Here is a 17529-nt window from a genome sequence, read left to right as displayed (position 1 = left end):
TTGCGTAAATCGCGTACCGTTAGTGTTTTCGTTACTAGCCGGTTTTCTCTGTTCCTTCGACGTTGCGCGGTCGAAGAGTTTGCGACTATTCCGATACGGGTACTTCCGTTTCCTTCTTTCACCAAAATCGTTTGTGACATCGAAACCACCTTATCGCTGCAAAATCGCGATCAAGCAACGTAGATATCATTGACAATTGAACTGACTTGAACTGCTGAATTGGAAACGGCAAACGGCACGATGATAAATATCCTGTACGCTGATAAATAATTCGATAGATTTGCGGACAAACGCCGACGTTTCAAAAACTTTCGAGGGAAGGCGTTTCCCGTTTCGATCGCTGTACGGACGATATTTAATACCCGTTAACGTCAAGGAACTATCGTACAAGAAACCGCGATGTAACGAATAAACAGGTACATTGCCAAAATGAATCGTAAAAGGCAACAGAATAAAGCGTAGAATAAAATTATCGGAACTTTGGATATTACGTACGCAACGTCGTTGAACTTCGGTTAGAAATCGTGTGAAAGCGAGAACGTTGATTGCATCTTGCTATAACGACCTTCGATCGAGTCGAATATAGTTTTAACTATGAGCAACGCCAGTAACTATGTACGTATATACCATTCACCTTTTTAGCTATGTACATTGCCATATTTTTTTATATTGTATCGAGTACTGTGCGCGAAACGTGTATGGAAGCGTGACGTTGTAATCCTATAAGGAAACCGATAAAAATATGAATTAATTACTTATTTCCTTGCTAAACTGTCCTTTCCTCATCTCATACGTCGATGATTCTTTTCCAAATTGAACGATCATCGAAACGGTCTTGTACTTTACAACAAAGTTTAATCAGGAAATCAAAGCTTTCGAAATTTTGCTAATCGAAGGTTTACGACCAAAGCCTCTGATATCACGCGCGCCAAGAAATTACGAGGCAGAAACTATGGTGGTGTACGTGGCACATGGCAAGTTATCGACAAATATCGCCGGCATTATCGAATAAAGTTAACATATCATCGCAGATGCTCTTACGTTTAGACCGTGCCACTTACTCTCGGAAACGCGCGTGCACGGATCAACAAAACGCTGTCTCACTAATATCCGAGATGTTCTGCCTGGTCTTCTTTCGTTTCGAATCTCTTCCGTATCGCGATAAACCATCGAAATTTCATTCTTTGAAAATTCAATTAGAATCGATCTCCTGTCTACAGTCCGATAAAACGAAATGTCGTGTGTAAAACACAAATTAGAGGGTATCTTTATAGAAAGTATCGACGACGGAACGCAACTTCTCGAAACATCTTGCAACAAGCGTACGAGTATGCGCGTGATGCGAGAAACTGAACGTGTTCGAGTAAGAACATCGAGTAACGCTGCGAGCCGTCTACCGCGTTACCGCAAGTTGGCGTAAGTGGGCGAGCATCGAGGTTTTTCGACCGGAAACGCTTGCCAAAGCATTTCAGATAAAAATCTAAAAATTTCCTCGTAGCTTTGCCTTTGAGGCATAACGCTTTCACAAACAGGGTTAAACGATTATTTTTAATGCCATTTTCAGAAACTGATCGACGAACGAACGATGTCGTCGAATGAATTATTTTCATTCTTCGAAAATAACGACGACTATAACGATAACGACGCGGATCGAATCTGATCGACGCTGATCGACTATCGCGGATAAAGAGAAACCGTTCAGAGTTAGGAAACGAAACGCAGGTGAGATAATACGCAAGAATAAGCGTAAGTTTATTCAGCCTCAAGGGCTATTGTAATATTCGTTCGATTACGTCGATATCGTAATATTTAGCTTGAAATTACTCTAAAATTGCTTTAAACGTCAAGTTCGTCTTCTGTTCGTGAATCGCAGATGTATCGATCGCAACGATCAAACTCGAGAAAGGCAGAGAGAAAAGAGAAAGGGGAAAGGAATGCGCGTTTTGTATTGCTACGCGTTCGCAATTACTCGGACCGTTTATTATATTTTTATCGAGTTCTGACGATAATTCGCGTAAACTATGGCGGAAAAAGGGAAACATAGGAAAACGGGACAACCAAGAAAAAAGCGCTATATTGGGGAACGGCGAAGGACTAAAGATTAGCTGTATGTATGTATCGCGTGCATATACGTATCACGCGTTACGCTACGAACGTACCAACTATCGAGAGCATGAGTCACGTATGCGTAGGCGTCGGTGGTAATGGTGCTTATCGGCGTCAGCACTTTTAAAGATTATTTACATTCGACGACCGTGTAAATAACGAAGGCGATCGAGTACCTTCTTCCTTAGCGCACTATGGCGAGTAATCGCGGAAAATCGATTTCTTTTTACGTGATCGACGGTTACGGCGTTCAAACGGCATGCATTTTCAAACACCTCACGTTTTCGCGACGGTGAACGAACGGGTAATGCCCGCCATAAAAATCCTGCGTAGATATTCTTCGAGATACTTGCAATTCCAATCATTCCTGCTTGCAAGATGCTACGAAAATTACTTATGTCGATACGCGCGATTCTATACGCTAATCACTGACGCGTACGATGCTTTACTTTCGTCTCTTCTTTTCAACGCTGTCAGAACTCGTGTTTTTCCTTCTCCTTTCTTCCAAACTCTCGTTTATCTTCGCGACTTGCTGCGAACTAGCCGCTCGACGTTTTCTACCGACATTTTCTTCCTATCCATTTTCATTTTTTTTCCATTTCGTCGCTACCGACACTCGCTGATTCAAACCTTTTTCATAATTCATCGTCATTTTCTCTGTTCCCGATTCCTAAAACTCGATTCAAATTATCTTTTACTTTTTATACCTTTCGTTTGAGACTTCTTTCCTTTTTGTTTTCTTCCGCTATCTTCAAAGACAAACTTCGGAGTAAGAAAAACATTTTCACGATGGTTGATTATACTTTCTCATCGTACACATTTACGCGATGTGAAGTATCGTAAAACGAAGCGCGTTAATTGCGTGTGGAAAGGCCGTATAATTTTAACCAACGATAATTCTCTGTAAATATACAATTACGAATATCCGCTAAGAGATAAAAGCGCTGCTATAATTTATTCGCTATGATTGGTTTGAAAGACCAAGGAATGTTCGCGACCGACGTCACAGTTATATACGACGAATCTAAAAAGCAGTAGCAGTACCTAAATTTATCTCGAGGATACACGCGGCGACCGCTCGGTGCAGCATTGATCGATACTTTTGCTACTAAATTCGACGAGATTTCGTCGAAGATTTCTTTTTCGATACCGCTCCATGTGCCCCCAAAAAATATCTCCAAATATAACGCGTATACAACTAACGTAGAAATATAGAAAAAGATTAACAAGAGACGTCGTTATTAAATTTAATTCGACGTTTATTCGTAACGATTCCGTCGATTTTGTACGTAAAATCGTTCAGCAATCGATATGGTTATACGTATGTATGTATGTATACAATCTTGATCGAAGGAAAATCGAAGCAAGACGACTTTGTGCTCGCTTCGGAGCAGGTATATGTACTCTAAGTGGCTTTGTTCGATCATGGTATATACCGGTCGAATTAAATACGAAATACGATTTTTTAGGTCGATATGCATATACATACATTCTTTGTATACAGTTGCTTAAAGTAAAACGTTATTATTCCGCTCGAAGCTATCGCGCGATCCAGCAAATAATTCAGAACGATGTCGCGAATCGATCGGAATTGACCAATTTACAATTGGACAGTACGTATTCGCGAGTAACCTCAGTAATCAATTTTTTATTGTTTAATAAGTTTTATTGTCTATGTATTGATTTCCTTCGAGTAACGCTAAACGAGAATTCATCGCGTGGTATAGCGGAATTAAACAAACGGTACATTCACCTACAAAGCCGAACAACCATACGATTTTCTGAGAAGAGACCCTTTCCGAAGCCCGATTCTTGATTCTGCTTCTTTTCAAACGTGAATTAGATTAGAAGCATCGTTTATTTTCGCGATATCGAACAAACGTAGCGACGAAAGAAGACTAGCCTGATCTACGTTCCTGACGCGGCCTATATCCTTGCTCGATTGGAAACGAGAGGTCAACGTAGCTTTAGGCGAAACACGATCCAACGATTGCTTTCTTTCAAACGATATTCTTAAAAAGCTATGCTTATTTTCAGCTATCGCCGGCAAGTGCACTCGTACGAACGTCAAAACTGTCGTACTTGTACGACCAATAGGCTCGTTCGAAGAAGTTTGTCGCTTTGCAATATAAGATATTTTTATAAGTATTTCGACTGTTCCACGCTCTTTCAAACTCAATACATATATCGCACAATTTATAACGGTTTATACGCGATCGATTCTAGCTGAACGTATCGGCCAAATACGAATATACGTAATTTGAATCTTTTCTTTTCTTCTTCTTTTCAGTGATTCTCGCGTTTACATTTTTCAACATTTGCCAATTTTACCGACAAACCGAAATGGTTTGATCCGGTTGCTTGTATCCGTAGCTTGTACGAGTGGTCGTAAACGATCGATATCGATCCGATCGCTTTATCCGGGTAAAAACAGTCCTGTATCGGTTCCATGCAAAGGCGTAGCTCGAGGAAAAGCTTTTCCTTCGAGGAACGTCTCTTTACGAATAACGCCTCTTTGATAGTCAGCGGAGACGACCTTTGAGAAAAATAACACCTTCGTTCGATCCGAATAGTTGCGAGATACAAGCAATTTCTCCCAGGTGTGCAAGCGTGTTTCGTTCTCGATGAATAAACATTGGTTAGAATTTAAAAAAAAAAACCGTCTCAACGCGCTACGGCCTCTTGTTATTTGTTGAAAAAAGAAACGTAAAATATCGAAGGTTACAGTTGACGTTACTCACTTTCCAAAGGGTAGAATTTGATTTTATCATACGATGGTTTCGAAAAGCATCAGCTACATATATACTAACGTACCAAAACCGATGAGACCACTCGTAGAATAATAAATCGTAGGAATGATGGAATGGTTGAAAGAATAACAATGGTCGTAGCGCTTGTATATATCACATGTATGTATATCTGTGTCACGCGGATGCCCGAGCCTGAGTCATTCGCTCCCGTTCGCTCGCTCGAGAGTTCGTTGCTCATCGTGGCTTCGTACCATGCCCCGGTCCCGTCCCGTGCTCTTTCACCTACTAACGGTTGGTTTACCGTTCTTCGACTCTTACCGAACGCACCACTCTACACGAGCCGCGCTTGCACATCAAAAGGCCCGATCGAACTGACCACCGTTCTTCTTCTCCACTGGGGATACTCGTGCAAATCGAAACGAATGTTTTCGGTTCGAGGAAGACGTTTGCAAGAAAATGCAGAAAATCGAGCCGACTCGCGGAAAGAACGAGTGGCTGCGAAGCGCAACTTTTAGCAAACTCGTGGACGTTTGTTTATAGTTTCGAGTTCGGCGTTTGTTCGTGTTTTACGTCAGAGCGGCATGCGCGGTGAACGAGTTTTACGAGGACGCGTTGTCGCTATTTTAGGTATGCGTGGTATTAGTTGATGCGCAATAAAACCGTCACTTTACGCACTCAAAATAAATCGTAGTTCGAACCATCGTTCGAGATACCGTATCCAAGAGTCGTCGGCTCCAACGGTTCGTCCGAATTCCAAGACACGTGAAACGATAATCGCGCATAGTTGGAGAGCAACGAATAACCAAACTTTCAAATAGTTCTATAATTATGAAACGTTTCGCGAATGCTCGAAATATATCGCGTGCCACTTTGTTCCATGGCTATGATCATGTATACGTAACGTTTCGTTCGGTTTTCTTTTCTCAGTTTCCTCGAAGAACGCGGACTTCGTGAGACGATTGTCGAGAGTTCTTGGAAGACGATGTCAGTCAGTCACGATTCACGATTCTCGACACCACGACGACGACTCATCAACTAACTCGACGACTTACCGTCGTAGAAATATTGTAACATTACGTAAAAGAGAAGTGCTAGTGTTGAGTTTAAACGATGCACGTCGCGATCAGGAGAAAAAAGTAGGAAACAACGAAGCAACGCGTGCACTTTGACGCAAGTTAGAACGAGGTAGATCGGAAAGGAAGTTAAAAGAAATTCGTACTTTCCTTGTTATCGTTGGCGAAGCGGTTTCACGCGACTGCGCATCATTCGACTCGTCTTTGGTGTTGGTCAGCTACGAATATCGCGTGGTCGACGTGGTATCCAATTTTAGCGGGTTTCGTCAAGACCGTGGAACACGTAGACGTTGGAACGGCTACGAAAACGCATCGAACGAAAGAATGCACTTTTCTTCGTGTTCTCGTCCCCAAGGATCGACGAAACGGCGACGACAACGACGACGGCGGCGACGACGGTGACGACAAGGAACCACCGAACGACGGATGCCCACTTCCAACTCCGACTATACGACGACCACGCGACCTGCTCGTCATTCGAGCTTCTCTCCAAAAACACGGCAGAAAGAAGAGCGCGACGGTTCGAACCGTACGAGACAAACGCAACGAAACGCGTCACACAAGTGCCAACCGGCGACTCCCGATCTCTTTCTCTCGTCTCCTTCTCTCGATGCCCGCCGAGATCCTATACGTACACTATACAACATACAACCCAAGAGAAACTTCGTCCAGAAAACGCTAGCACGATCGGAGGGGAGGGGGGACCGAAGTAGGAGGAGAAGACCGAAAGTGCGCGTGACTACCTCGACCACGAACTACGAACTACGAACCACGAACCACGGACTGCGAACCACGAACCACGGACTACGAACCACGAACCACGGACTACGGACTGCGAAGCACGGATCACGGATCACGGACCACGGACCATGGACTACGGATTACGGACCACGGACCGTGACGCGACGATCTAGCCAGCCTACCCTCGTCACCTGATCACAGTTACCCACTTGTGCGCTTCCGACGTCTCAGTATTTTCAACCCCGCCGCCGTCGTGTACTCATTATTTCTTTATCTCTTTCCTTCCGCTCTCTATACAAGTATAATCAAATCCAAACGTTCACCGTCCAACCAATCTTTTCAATTTAATTTCTTAGTTAACGGCACCGATAGGTTTATCGATTAACGCGTTGATCGACAAACCTTCCGCTAATATCGGCTTCTAAGGGAGGGGGGGGGGGGGGGGCGTCCTCTGAAATATCCACATTTTTGTTCACGTGGCACTTTCCGTAAGAAAATTCAACGCAAAAGAATACGTCGGTGGTATGCGAGTGCTCTAGCGAATGCTATAAACGTTATACGGAGACATTTGCTAAAAACTTATTTCTTCGTTTAACTTTGTAAATCTGTTTTGCAGATAAGGAGTTTACGCGAGTAAAGATGGGCAGATTAACAAAAGATATAGCGGAACGGTACAGTGCGACGCGGCGCTCACATTGCCCTCTATCTAAGTACATATAATACATCGTCCACCTCTTCACGTGGGAATATTGATTTCGCCGCGTCAGCTGCTCGCTCAGTTGCTCGACTTTGCTTGCCTATTCGTCGACCGTTCGTCCTCGGTTGTTCGCCGCGAACGCGCGCGCGTTTACTCGCCGCTTGCCCGATCTAATTCGTACACTTGTTCTACCACTTTATACGTTAATTTGCATTGCTCATCTACCACGTGTTTCCCACCTCGCAAACGTCACGCGATTATCGTTCGTTTAACGAGCCTGTTTCTATGTCATGATCAATTATTACCTTTTACAAAAAACAGGATTTTCACTTTTTTTAATATTTACCGTACATACGAATATTTCAGTACATACGAATCATTTCAGAAACGTTCTAAAATGTATCGTTGATTCACATTTTTAACGTAGCGATTCTTCGTATTTAATTTTAGGCATCATCGACGTTACTAAAATTTAACTCATATTTTCCTATGGAGGAAACAGATTGATTTTCAAACACATTATGGAAAATAACCTGTGAAACACGTGTGGGCCCTGGTCCGAGGTCAAGCGTGAATCATCTTTCGTGATTCAACGAGTAAAATGAAAAATTATTGATAATCGCCATCACGTGGAACCAATTAATTTTAATAACGATTTATACAAGGTTATATAACATTACCAGCGCATTAACTGCATGTTAACCACGGCGAAAACACTTTCTCCTTTAATTCCAGAGTTATTCTTTTTTTTCAACGTGTTTTTTAGATTAATTTGAATGAACGCAAAGAACGAGGGAAAAGATCAACGAGAGGAAGATTTTATCTCTTAATTTCATCGAAATCGTGTTAAAATAACGCGATGTTATAGTACGTGTCGTAATTCTTGTTCTTAATCGCAACATTCTCCAAGAAGTCCTTCGATCGGAGTTTCCAACTTTTTTCGATAAATTTGTCGGAATAATAAATATAGAGGCAATATAACGAAGAAATTATACGTTCCTTCGACGATTTCTCTTACCGTATAATCGAAGAACAAGATTCCGACACTGGTAAATTTCCTAAATTTTGTAATTTACCGGCCATTCTCCCGGTCCAAATTTACACGAATAACGATACTAACCTGAAACATAAAAAAAGATTATACGTAATGATAACTTTATTTACGTATATATGTATGTGTATATACATATGTGTGCATATCGGCGTATTAAATCGGTACAAAATTAAAATTTGATATATCGAGTTTATTGCAGCGTGTCCCGAGTTTTCCTCGATTCCTTTTTCACATACTCATAAAGTCAGACGCACAAATATACACGCATAAAAAGGAAAGTGGCAGACGTTAGAAAATGAGAAGTTAGATGGATAGACAACGAAGGAAGCGTTACATGGCGAGAGGAAGCGTTTTGGCTACCGCTAGCTTGTCCTATATTTCCGATATGAATATATTATAAGAAGGAGCATATTGTTATTTCGTCAGACCATTCTTTCACAGTGTCAATTCGTGAGTATGATCAATTTTGACATTTTTAAAGACACGTCATCGGACAATAAGCGTAACGATTTACGATCGTAATCGTTGTTTAAAGAATTGAAAACGACGTTGAACTTTGTCTTATTTATCGATAGAAAAATTTCCTCGTACGGTAAAATTCTCTTTTCTCTATTCGGTAGCTGTGTTGCCACGGTAACAGCCTAGATTCGAGAGGTTGGGAGATGCGAACCCACAGAGCAGAGACAAAGGGTAGCGCGTGCGCTCATTCGTTGGTCCGCCTACATATTTGTACATCTACACGCTTGTGTACGTACACGGATACTGGTAAAATCTGTCCAGAAGAAGAACAGAAGAGAAAGAAGAAGAGAACTATTGTCGCTCGATCGTGTCCTTTTGTTACATATTTCCGGTAGCAGGGCTTACAACGGACGTAAACAATCCATTGAAATATACGGCAATGTTCCCGTCTTTGTACGCGCGTATAGCCGACGAATTCCGATTTAACAAAGTCGACGAACACTCGACCAATTTCCTTTCCCTGAAAACATACTTGTCGCGCGACTATTCATTTTCAATTTGCGTTCAGCTAATAATTTCCGCGTTCTCGTATCGGATCGCTTTTCCAACATTTGCTGCCTATTGCGATCAATGAAAACTAGGTCACGCTTTTCCTCGTATCAAGAAGACAGGTAAAGTCAAACGAGGCCATTCGTCCCCGTAATCACACACCAACGATCTTGCTAACGTTTTACTTTGGATAGCCAATATTAATAAATTTGAACGACCGCTTGCATATTTATCGCACAATCGACGCGATATATTCGCAACAGATGTTACTTTAAACTTTAGAGACTTTGGAAAATATATTACGGCGCATATCGTGCTTAACGTAAAGAGAATTCAAAGTTCAAAGATCGTACTATGTGTGTTACCTTGCGCAAAATATTGTAACCTCGCTGATCGTGCAACGTTTCTCCAAGTATTACTTGTATATCGTTCAACGGATAGAAAGTTTGATTACTTGATAAAATACCGTAAAACAAGAACTAGTCGGTTTCGCGTCAGTTAACGCCGATTCTTCTAGATACATATTTTTGTAGATTTTGCAAACGTATTTTCTCGAAAAGCATTCGAAAAGTGCACGTAGGAATTTCGAGAAATTATCGGAAGATTAGTGAAAGGCGACTATTGTAAGATTTCGAAAGAAGATTTCACTTTTAATTCTACATTACGTACGATACGAGACGAGAAGAGGCGAGAATAAACGAAAGAAAGGAAAGGGTACTTGATATCGTCTAATATAAATAAAATACGAGTACAATCGTAACACTACCTAACCTAAATGATAAATATGAAATATTCGAAATTTTGTTAATTTCTACTTCTTTCTTTACCGTTCTCGCATTTTGGATACTTAACCTTGAAACTGATATACTTATTGATATTTTCACTGATGCTTGACCAACGAAAAAAATGGGATTATCGCAAGAATTTCACGCGTGACCTGACCTTGTCCTAAATTTCATTCCTCCAGAGCCTTTCGAGAATTCAGCAAACCAGCTCCCTCTAGCTAGGGCAATGTTTTTCAAACTGCAGGATGTGACTCATTGGAAGGTTGTAAAATCGATACAGTAGTTTATATAATACACACGCGCGAGCGCGCGCGCGCGCGCTACAATAAAATTATTATCTGCCTATAATACGGCAAAGAACGAACGATCGAAGAAAATATTACGAAATAAAATTGATTAGAAAATCATGAATCGTACGTTTGAAAGATTATCGATATTTACTTTGTACTATTTAAAGAATTTCGTTGATACGAAATCCTGATTACGGGGAAAACAATTTGAAATTAGGAAAGATCCGAATATAAGTACGGTAGCAAGCTCGAAGGAATGATATTGAAAACGATATTTTCACCGATAGCTTGACAAATAAGAAACTAAATTTCCAACGATTTTAATTGATTCGGCCGTATGCATATGACACGCGTAGAACGTAGAAGCGCGACATTAGGTATACCATTTGAGTAGATTAGCAAGCAACGGATAGCTGCAGCGATGGAAAGTGAAAGTACCTCCGTCTAGCGACCAACGTTTCGTTTCCATGTACTTTATTCGACCTGGTATCATACAACGTATCTTTGCATTATACGTAATAATATCGTTATGCGAAACACTTGCTCGGTTAAAGCAGACGATTTAGCAAGAGGTAACGACGAACAGTTACAAACAGTTTAACTCGTATGACTAACGATTTTTAGAATTTACTGTAGTACTGTACCGTTAAAAACCGATTATTAAAAGCCGTTATCGAAGACACGCAGCAAAGCTATAGGTAACGCGCATATTTTCAAACACGGCACGATAACCGTTAAAAATATCGGACTCGTTACGCATAGGATAATGATATGATTCATACTCGCTCGTTAAACTGACCCGAAAGATAAGACTTGGCACAGGTAATGTAGCTGCATATTTGTCCTATCTTCGTCCACACAGTCTTGAACAATTCCGAATTGTACATTGATAATTGGTAACAAATCGTAGGTCCCTTCTCGATCGTTTCACTTGGTCAACGTTTCCCGCGATTCAAACACATTCGCAACCTTTCGAGCGTACCGTGTCGCCTCGCACAACACCTGATCCTTTACTCGGCGATATTTGTTCTTTTCGACTGCATAATTTCTTTCTAGCAACAGTTGTGTAAGATCGTTACCTGACTTACGTAACGTTTACGCGTTATCGAGGAAAGCCTGTGCCTCCATAACGCAAAAACGTCGACTAGAAATCAAACCTACCGAGGGTCAGATATCGACAAATTCCTCTTTTTCTTTAATTTCAACGAATAAAAGCCCGATAAACGTGCGTCGACGATGTAATTGTAACGTAGACAATAGTAAATCTCAATCGACTTTATCGAGAGATGGTCGGTTGAGTTACCGAACGACGTTAAAAGAAAGCGCTAACGTTGCAGATTTTGCTCGAAGAACGTTGTAACGATACTTGTAACGTTGTAGTCGATTCCTATAAATAAGTAATTATTATCCTTGACTCTTTATTAGCTTCTGCTCATCGACACGACCTTCGCACCCGCGATTGATTACGTCACAGAAAATGTACGATCGCGCACACGATACTTACATACTTCCCTTTACCAACACCAACGTGTTTATTTGCGCGTTCCGTTCAATCTTTCCATCCTCAAACGTGGAAGAGAAAGAAAGGTAAAGACGAGTCGCATCGTACGGTAGACTATGTCAGTTGTATCTCTATTCATCAAGTTACGTCAATTTCTTACGCGCGAGAGATTGAAAGAAGAACGTCTTTTTACGAGGTGTAATGATTTAACTAGATATGCGAGTACACGGATACGTATATCGAAGTTAAGGAAATCCTTTTTCTCGCAACTTGCTCGTATTCGCGTTAACCGTTCGCTTTAAACGAGCTTTACGCAGATATAGGCATCGTAGCGCAAACTAAAAACCACTATTTCCGTATCCGTCAAGGTTTCGTTGTTAAAGATAAAAGCTAAACCAACGGAAACTTCCTGCTTCGATGCAATATCGATAATCGGCAGCTAATTCGAACGTTATCGAACAAGCCAAAATTATCGTTGTTCAACCTTAGCAGCGCGATAATATTTCTAGCAAATATGCATAGATTAACAGCGAAAATGTTAAAATACCAAATAACGCAGCCAATTCTTTTAACGCTTGTTCGACGTTGCATATTTATATATACGTTATACTAAACATTTCGTCGTTGATTAGCATCTATTACGAAGTACTATTCATCGCGCAAGTAGCTTATTTCTTTTTGTGAAAAAATTCAATAACAACGACGTAGTTACAACCGATCAGCTGATTTCGTAACAAATATTTGCCGCTTGAAAGAGGCTTGATCGTCGATCACTTTGTTCCTTCGATTACGCGTATAAATTTTGGCAGTGTCGCTCGTATTTTCCTTATTATCGAAAGCCATTTAAAAATTCTACAACAAACTGTCGTATAAATGTTCACTTTTACACGCGAGTCGTAAATTCTTAAATCTATAAATAAAGTTTTCCGTCGAAAATCTCAGGAGAATCGTGAGATCGAATTTATAACGGGAAGAGTAACGTCGCGGAGTTACTTCGCAAAAAAAGATTCGCTCGAGCAGAAAAATTTGGTCACGATAGTACAAGTAACGAAAATGATCGAGCATCGAGAAGAAAGCAAAAGCGCAGAGCTGTGTGTCAGTGACACGCGGACGCGAACACGACGGCGACGCCGCGGCGAAACGATCCAGGGAATCGAAAGAGACGCTGCGAGTCAACTGCGTGACGCGATACGCTTTCGGAAAGAGGTGCACGAAACCCACCGGAATCGAACAGGAATACTCGAATCGAATATTCGAACGACTGGAGCGCACGTACGCGAACGTAACTTGGTGACCGTCTAACCGAGTGACTGAACGATCGACTAACCGTGGTCGAACGAACGCGATCGGACACAAGCGAGTCCGAGTGGATGATACGATGAAAATAGGGGGACTCGATGTGTGCCCACACTGCCCAAGTGCCCACTATGCCCACTTGTGTCCACGCGTCAACGTATGCTCACGCACGTTTCTTGCGTATTCGCAGAACGTGCATCGACACTCCAATTAGTTAGATATTCGTTTCACGTTCGAGAGTGTTCCAAATTAAAATCATAAGCATTTTCGCGCCCACCTCTCGCGAACGTTCGGTGAATAGGTCATCGATTATCGTTTATCGAGCCACCGTTTACGATTACGCTACTTCGATAACGGAACTATAACGTTATCAAAATTTAAGTTGCAAATTTGACGAACAGCTCGACCAAATACCGACAAATGTTACCGTTATTTTTGCCAACGCGACGCGAACAATAGCTCGTGAATCGCGTAATCGTGTCTCTTATAAACATCGTTACATTATGTACGTTATTTGCATGTACGTTATACGTGTAAATGGATAATAACGTATACACGTAAGTCGATACGGCATGGAATCGTATTAATCGTATCAACGATTAGTTTATGGAAAAAGCGATGAAACGAAGACGACGTTGGAGCGTAGCGAGGTACCGCAGTAGAGAATCAAAAGTTACCGGTTGTTTCGCGGCCCCAATTGTTGCTCCGGTGACGGTAGTTTTACCAGTGACGTCATCGGCGTGAAGGTGTCCGCGGTCCTCGGTTAACTGTACTTTGGATCAAAACTCGAGCGGGATTCGTACGATCGAGCGTAAAGCTGTTATAAAATCGAATAAACGTACGATCGAACGAACACGAAAACGCAACCAATCGTCGGATCGGTCAAAGCAACGATACTTCGTTTCAAAATTATTTTTTTTTTTTGAGATTTAACAAACGTTTGTATAAAGTAGAATTTGGAGGACACGACCTACCAAAAATACACTAGTGTCTCTCTTATCCTAACTAACAAGGAGACGAAAGAGACCGTTCGGATAATAAAACAATCGATCATATAAAGTTTCGTTTATTCAAATACAGGTTAAGGTTAATTGATAAGTTCTTTAAATATTTATGAACTCCATATTTGTTTGCAAGTACGTAATTGCATAGAGTTATTCTTTTTGTGCTTCGAATTATCGAAGCCTTTTTTCGAATACCATCTTTGCTACGGTACAAGAAGGCACCTTTTCATTAGCACTTTCGTTTGCTCTTTCCATTTGTATAAAATCGTCGTTATTATCGTCTTTATCGCAACGAAACTGCTACCATCGGTACATTTAAATTCTTTTTTCCACCGTTGCCAGCATCGTAGGAATCTACGTTCTTTGGATAATTTTCAATATCGTGTTTTTGTTTTTTCGTGTCTGTGATCGTGGCTTTTCCAGCACTATGTATTTCTGTTTATTCTAGTGCATTTACGCCACTTTCCAGTTCTTCAATTACGTCGTATTTTGTTTCGGTAGTTAGAACGCCGTTACTTTCGTACTAAATTCTTCTAATTAGAATTCTCTCGACCGAATAAACGAAAGAATACATTGTACACGAACATTAATAAAATATGTACATATTTGAAACGGAAAAAGGCATCTATCGCCGGGAAATATCATGTACGGACGATAGAAGCGCTGGGATTTTTAAATATTTGAACAGGAGGGGTCTATACCGTATACGTTTTACGCGATGTACAGCAATTGTAATTTGAAATCCTGAAATTTGAAATATCGATTCAGAAGTGATTTTTGCAGCTTGAGATTCAAGGTGATTCTATAAAACGCGCACGACCCTGAGTGCAGCTACGCCAATTGATGTCGACGCTTAATATTTTAATTTACAACCTCGCTATATCATTTCCACCGACTATTCCTATGCTATTCGTACGCAGTATTCCACGTTTCATCGAACGTTTCTTTTAAACGTGAAAGCATATTCACAATTAGACCGTTCGCGTCGACAGACGGATGACAAACTAGACGTATAACTCGTTTTAGTACGATCGATCGAGTAAAGTGCGAGCCTGCTTCGCAAACGATCGAACGCGCATCGTAATACATAATCGTTAGGTTGCTCGCTCGCATCCTACTTTTATCCGTTATTTGCTCTCGTTTCATAGTATCCCATTCGAATAACAAATATCCGTTTATTTCTCTCTTCTTTTTTATCGTATATTTATCGTGATACTAATAACGCTCGAAGAGAGGAGCAACGGCTGTACGTACGTGGTTATCGAGAAACGATATTAAAAACCACAATAACGTACAGTCGAATAAACGTACATGATCGATAGCGCGGACTTTGAAAGAACGTTACTTTAAACGAAATTTCAAGCAAACGTAACACGTAGCAGAGTACACGCGGTATCTAGTATGAAGTACGATCAAATTGGACATGCTTTAGCAAGTTTGAAGAACTTTTGCCAAAGTCATAGCATTGGTTTTTGGCTATGGTTCCGAATTCCTTGGCTTAATTTTAGTTAACGTGCGCGCGTGTCAAGGACGCGATATTATAAAGTACCCTAAACAGTCATATTATGTCATTTATCCATTCTTACGCTATAGTTTAAGCTATAGAATGATATCTTGTACGAGAGAAAACGTAGAAACGAACGTACAGAGTTGTTACAAAAGCTGACTTGCTCGCAATGTTTCTTTTCTTCTCACAAAGTAATTACTCGGAGAATGTTACGTTACTGCCTTTTCACGGGGCAACTTCAAGAAAGTCATGGAAAACGCATTAACTTCCTGAAATGTGTAGTATACCTATACTTGGATACGCAGTTGTGCGAAATTGGCACCTTTAAATGCGAATTTTTACAAAAGAAAAAAAAACAAACGGGATTCGTTCATTCAATAGCGAACGAACGGAAATTCTGAGTGGACAAACGTGGACGAATCGTGGACAAAAGAATACTGTTCGTCTTTTGTCAAAATTCGCATCGGAGAGTGGCAACTTTGCCTGACTTGGGTACCGGATAAGTACTCGACCGATTACTATAGATATTTTTAATTACGCTTATGGTTCAACAGTTACAATCTTGCGCCATACTCGTTGCCTTCGTCGCAACGACGTTTTCTCGATTTTCATTCTACATATCGGATAAAATAAAATATACAAAGTATCGTAATTGTCATACGTACGATCGATACGATCGATAACGAATAAATAAAGTATTTGTAGGGTTACTTGCGAGAATGTAACGAGAGTATACAATCTCTGTCGCAACACCGACTGTTATACGCTAAGTACGTGTAACAGGAACGCGCAGCAAGGGGTGAATAGGTAAAACGGCGAGCAAGGCGAAAGGAGCAACGCTAACTAAGTGGCAACGCAATCGACTGCATTTTAACCGGCGAGAGAATTTAAGACTCGTTGCGAAATATATTACATATAACGCGAGAAGCCTTGAAGTTTCCGCGTCGTTAATTCAGAGTAGAAGTGAGAACAGAACAGAGAGAATCGAATGAGAAATAGAAAGCTACCCACCCAACTGAGAACACTCGTTTTTAAAGCATATGCGTCAAGTGTTCATCGATTTTTAATTTAAATCATCGCCGATGATTCTGATATTTTTACGATGTTCGCACAACATTGTGATTAACAAAGTGTTTTCGTGTTACCCTTATCGACACTAGAGCGAATAGATAACGATGAAAACAAGTAGTTCTCGTGATATGCACGACGATTGATCGTACCCATGTACATACTGCCGGATAACGTCAAGTACGTATTTCGTGTTTCGTTCCATCCTGCTCTATCTTATATTTTTATGCATATTTTGGTATCAAAATCCAAATCTAATATCTGAAAATTGAAAATACTTGTTCGCAATATTTTTAAATATCCATCAAATCACTTTCGATGCTTTGACAATTTCGATATAAGAGACGAGTTAAATTATGTTATTACGATTGTCTACGGCTGAATCTGATCCCATCTCCGGTATGCGTGACTTTTTGACAACAGTCAGCTCTCGGTAAAATGGTAATGCCGTTTAAATGTCGATGCGTATCGCATAGAATTTCATCTCTGGTATAGAATGACGATTTGTTCGGGATAATTGTTCGGTGAGATTGCGGACACGCTGTTTGTTTTTTCCGTACAATATCCCAGTAACGAAATATTTGTTTTGCGTTCTATCGACCATATTGAGTTTTTCATATTCCACGGTCGCTCGAGTTTCGAGGAAGAA

At 40.8% G+C, this 17529-nt stretch overlaps 1 protein-coding gene and 2 long non-coding RNA genes across 14 annotated transcripts in view; 2 read left to right on the top strand and 1 right to left on the bottom strand.

Annotated features, from left to right (window-relative positions):
• Positions 1-17529, bottom strand: part of LOC100644787 (serine/threonine-protein kinase tricornered) — a 44913-nt gene that overhangs the window by 9826 nt on the left and 17558 nt on the right. Inside the window, exons 1-3 of one of the 12 annotated variants that reach the window (XM_012319384.3) lie at positions 12009-13199; positions 11666-11891; positions 11304-11556 (exon numbers count right to left, since the gene is read on the bottom strand). The exons of 3 other annotated variants lie outside the window; for them this stretch is intronic. In XM_012319384.3, the coding sequence (XP_012174774.2) occupies positions 11304-11391 (88 nt within the window). In that variant the 5' untranslated portion in view covers positions 11392-11556; positions 11666-11891; positions 12009-13199. Of the gene's footprint in view, positions 1-1061; positions 1186-5908; positions 5946-6075; positions 6476-8385; positions 8488-10942; positions 10989-11303; positions 11557-11665; positions 11892-12008; positions 13200-13226; positions 13330-17529 lie in introns of those variants that run through there. 8 more of the 12 variants (XM_048406388.1, XM_048406391.1, XM_048406389.1 and 5 more) reach the window with 8 other exon arrangements.
• LOC125385220 lies at positions 6989-8596 on the top strand. Its single transcript, XR_007224259.1, has 2 exons — positions 6989-8032; positions 8134-8596. It is a non-coding gene; the product is annotated as an uncharacterized LOC125385220 (long non-coding RNA).
• Positions 8639-9790, top strand: LOC125385221. Its single transcript, XR_007224260.1, has 2 exons — positions 8639-8871; positions 9042-9790. It is a non-coding gene; the product is annotated as an uncharacterized LOC125385221 (long non-coding RNA).

Source organism: Bombus terrestris, chromosome 6 (assembly GCF_910591885.1).
Source record: "Bombus terrestris chromosome 6, iyBomTerr1.2, whole genome shotgun sequence".
Lineage (NCBI taxonomy): Eukaryota > Metazoa > Arthropoda > Insecta > Hymenoptera > Apidae > Bombus > Bombus terrestris.
This window is presented reverse-complemented; position numbering and strand designations above follow the sequence as displayed.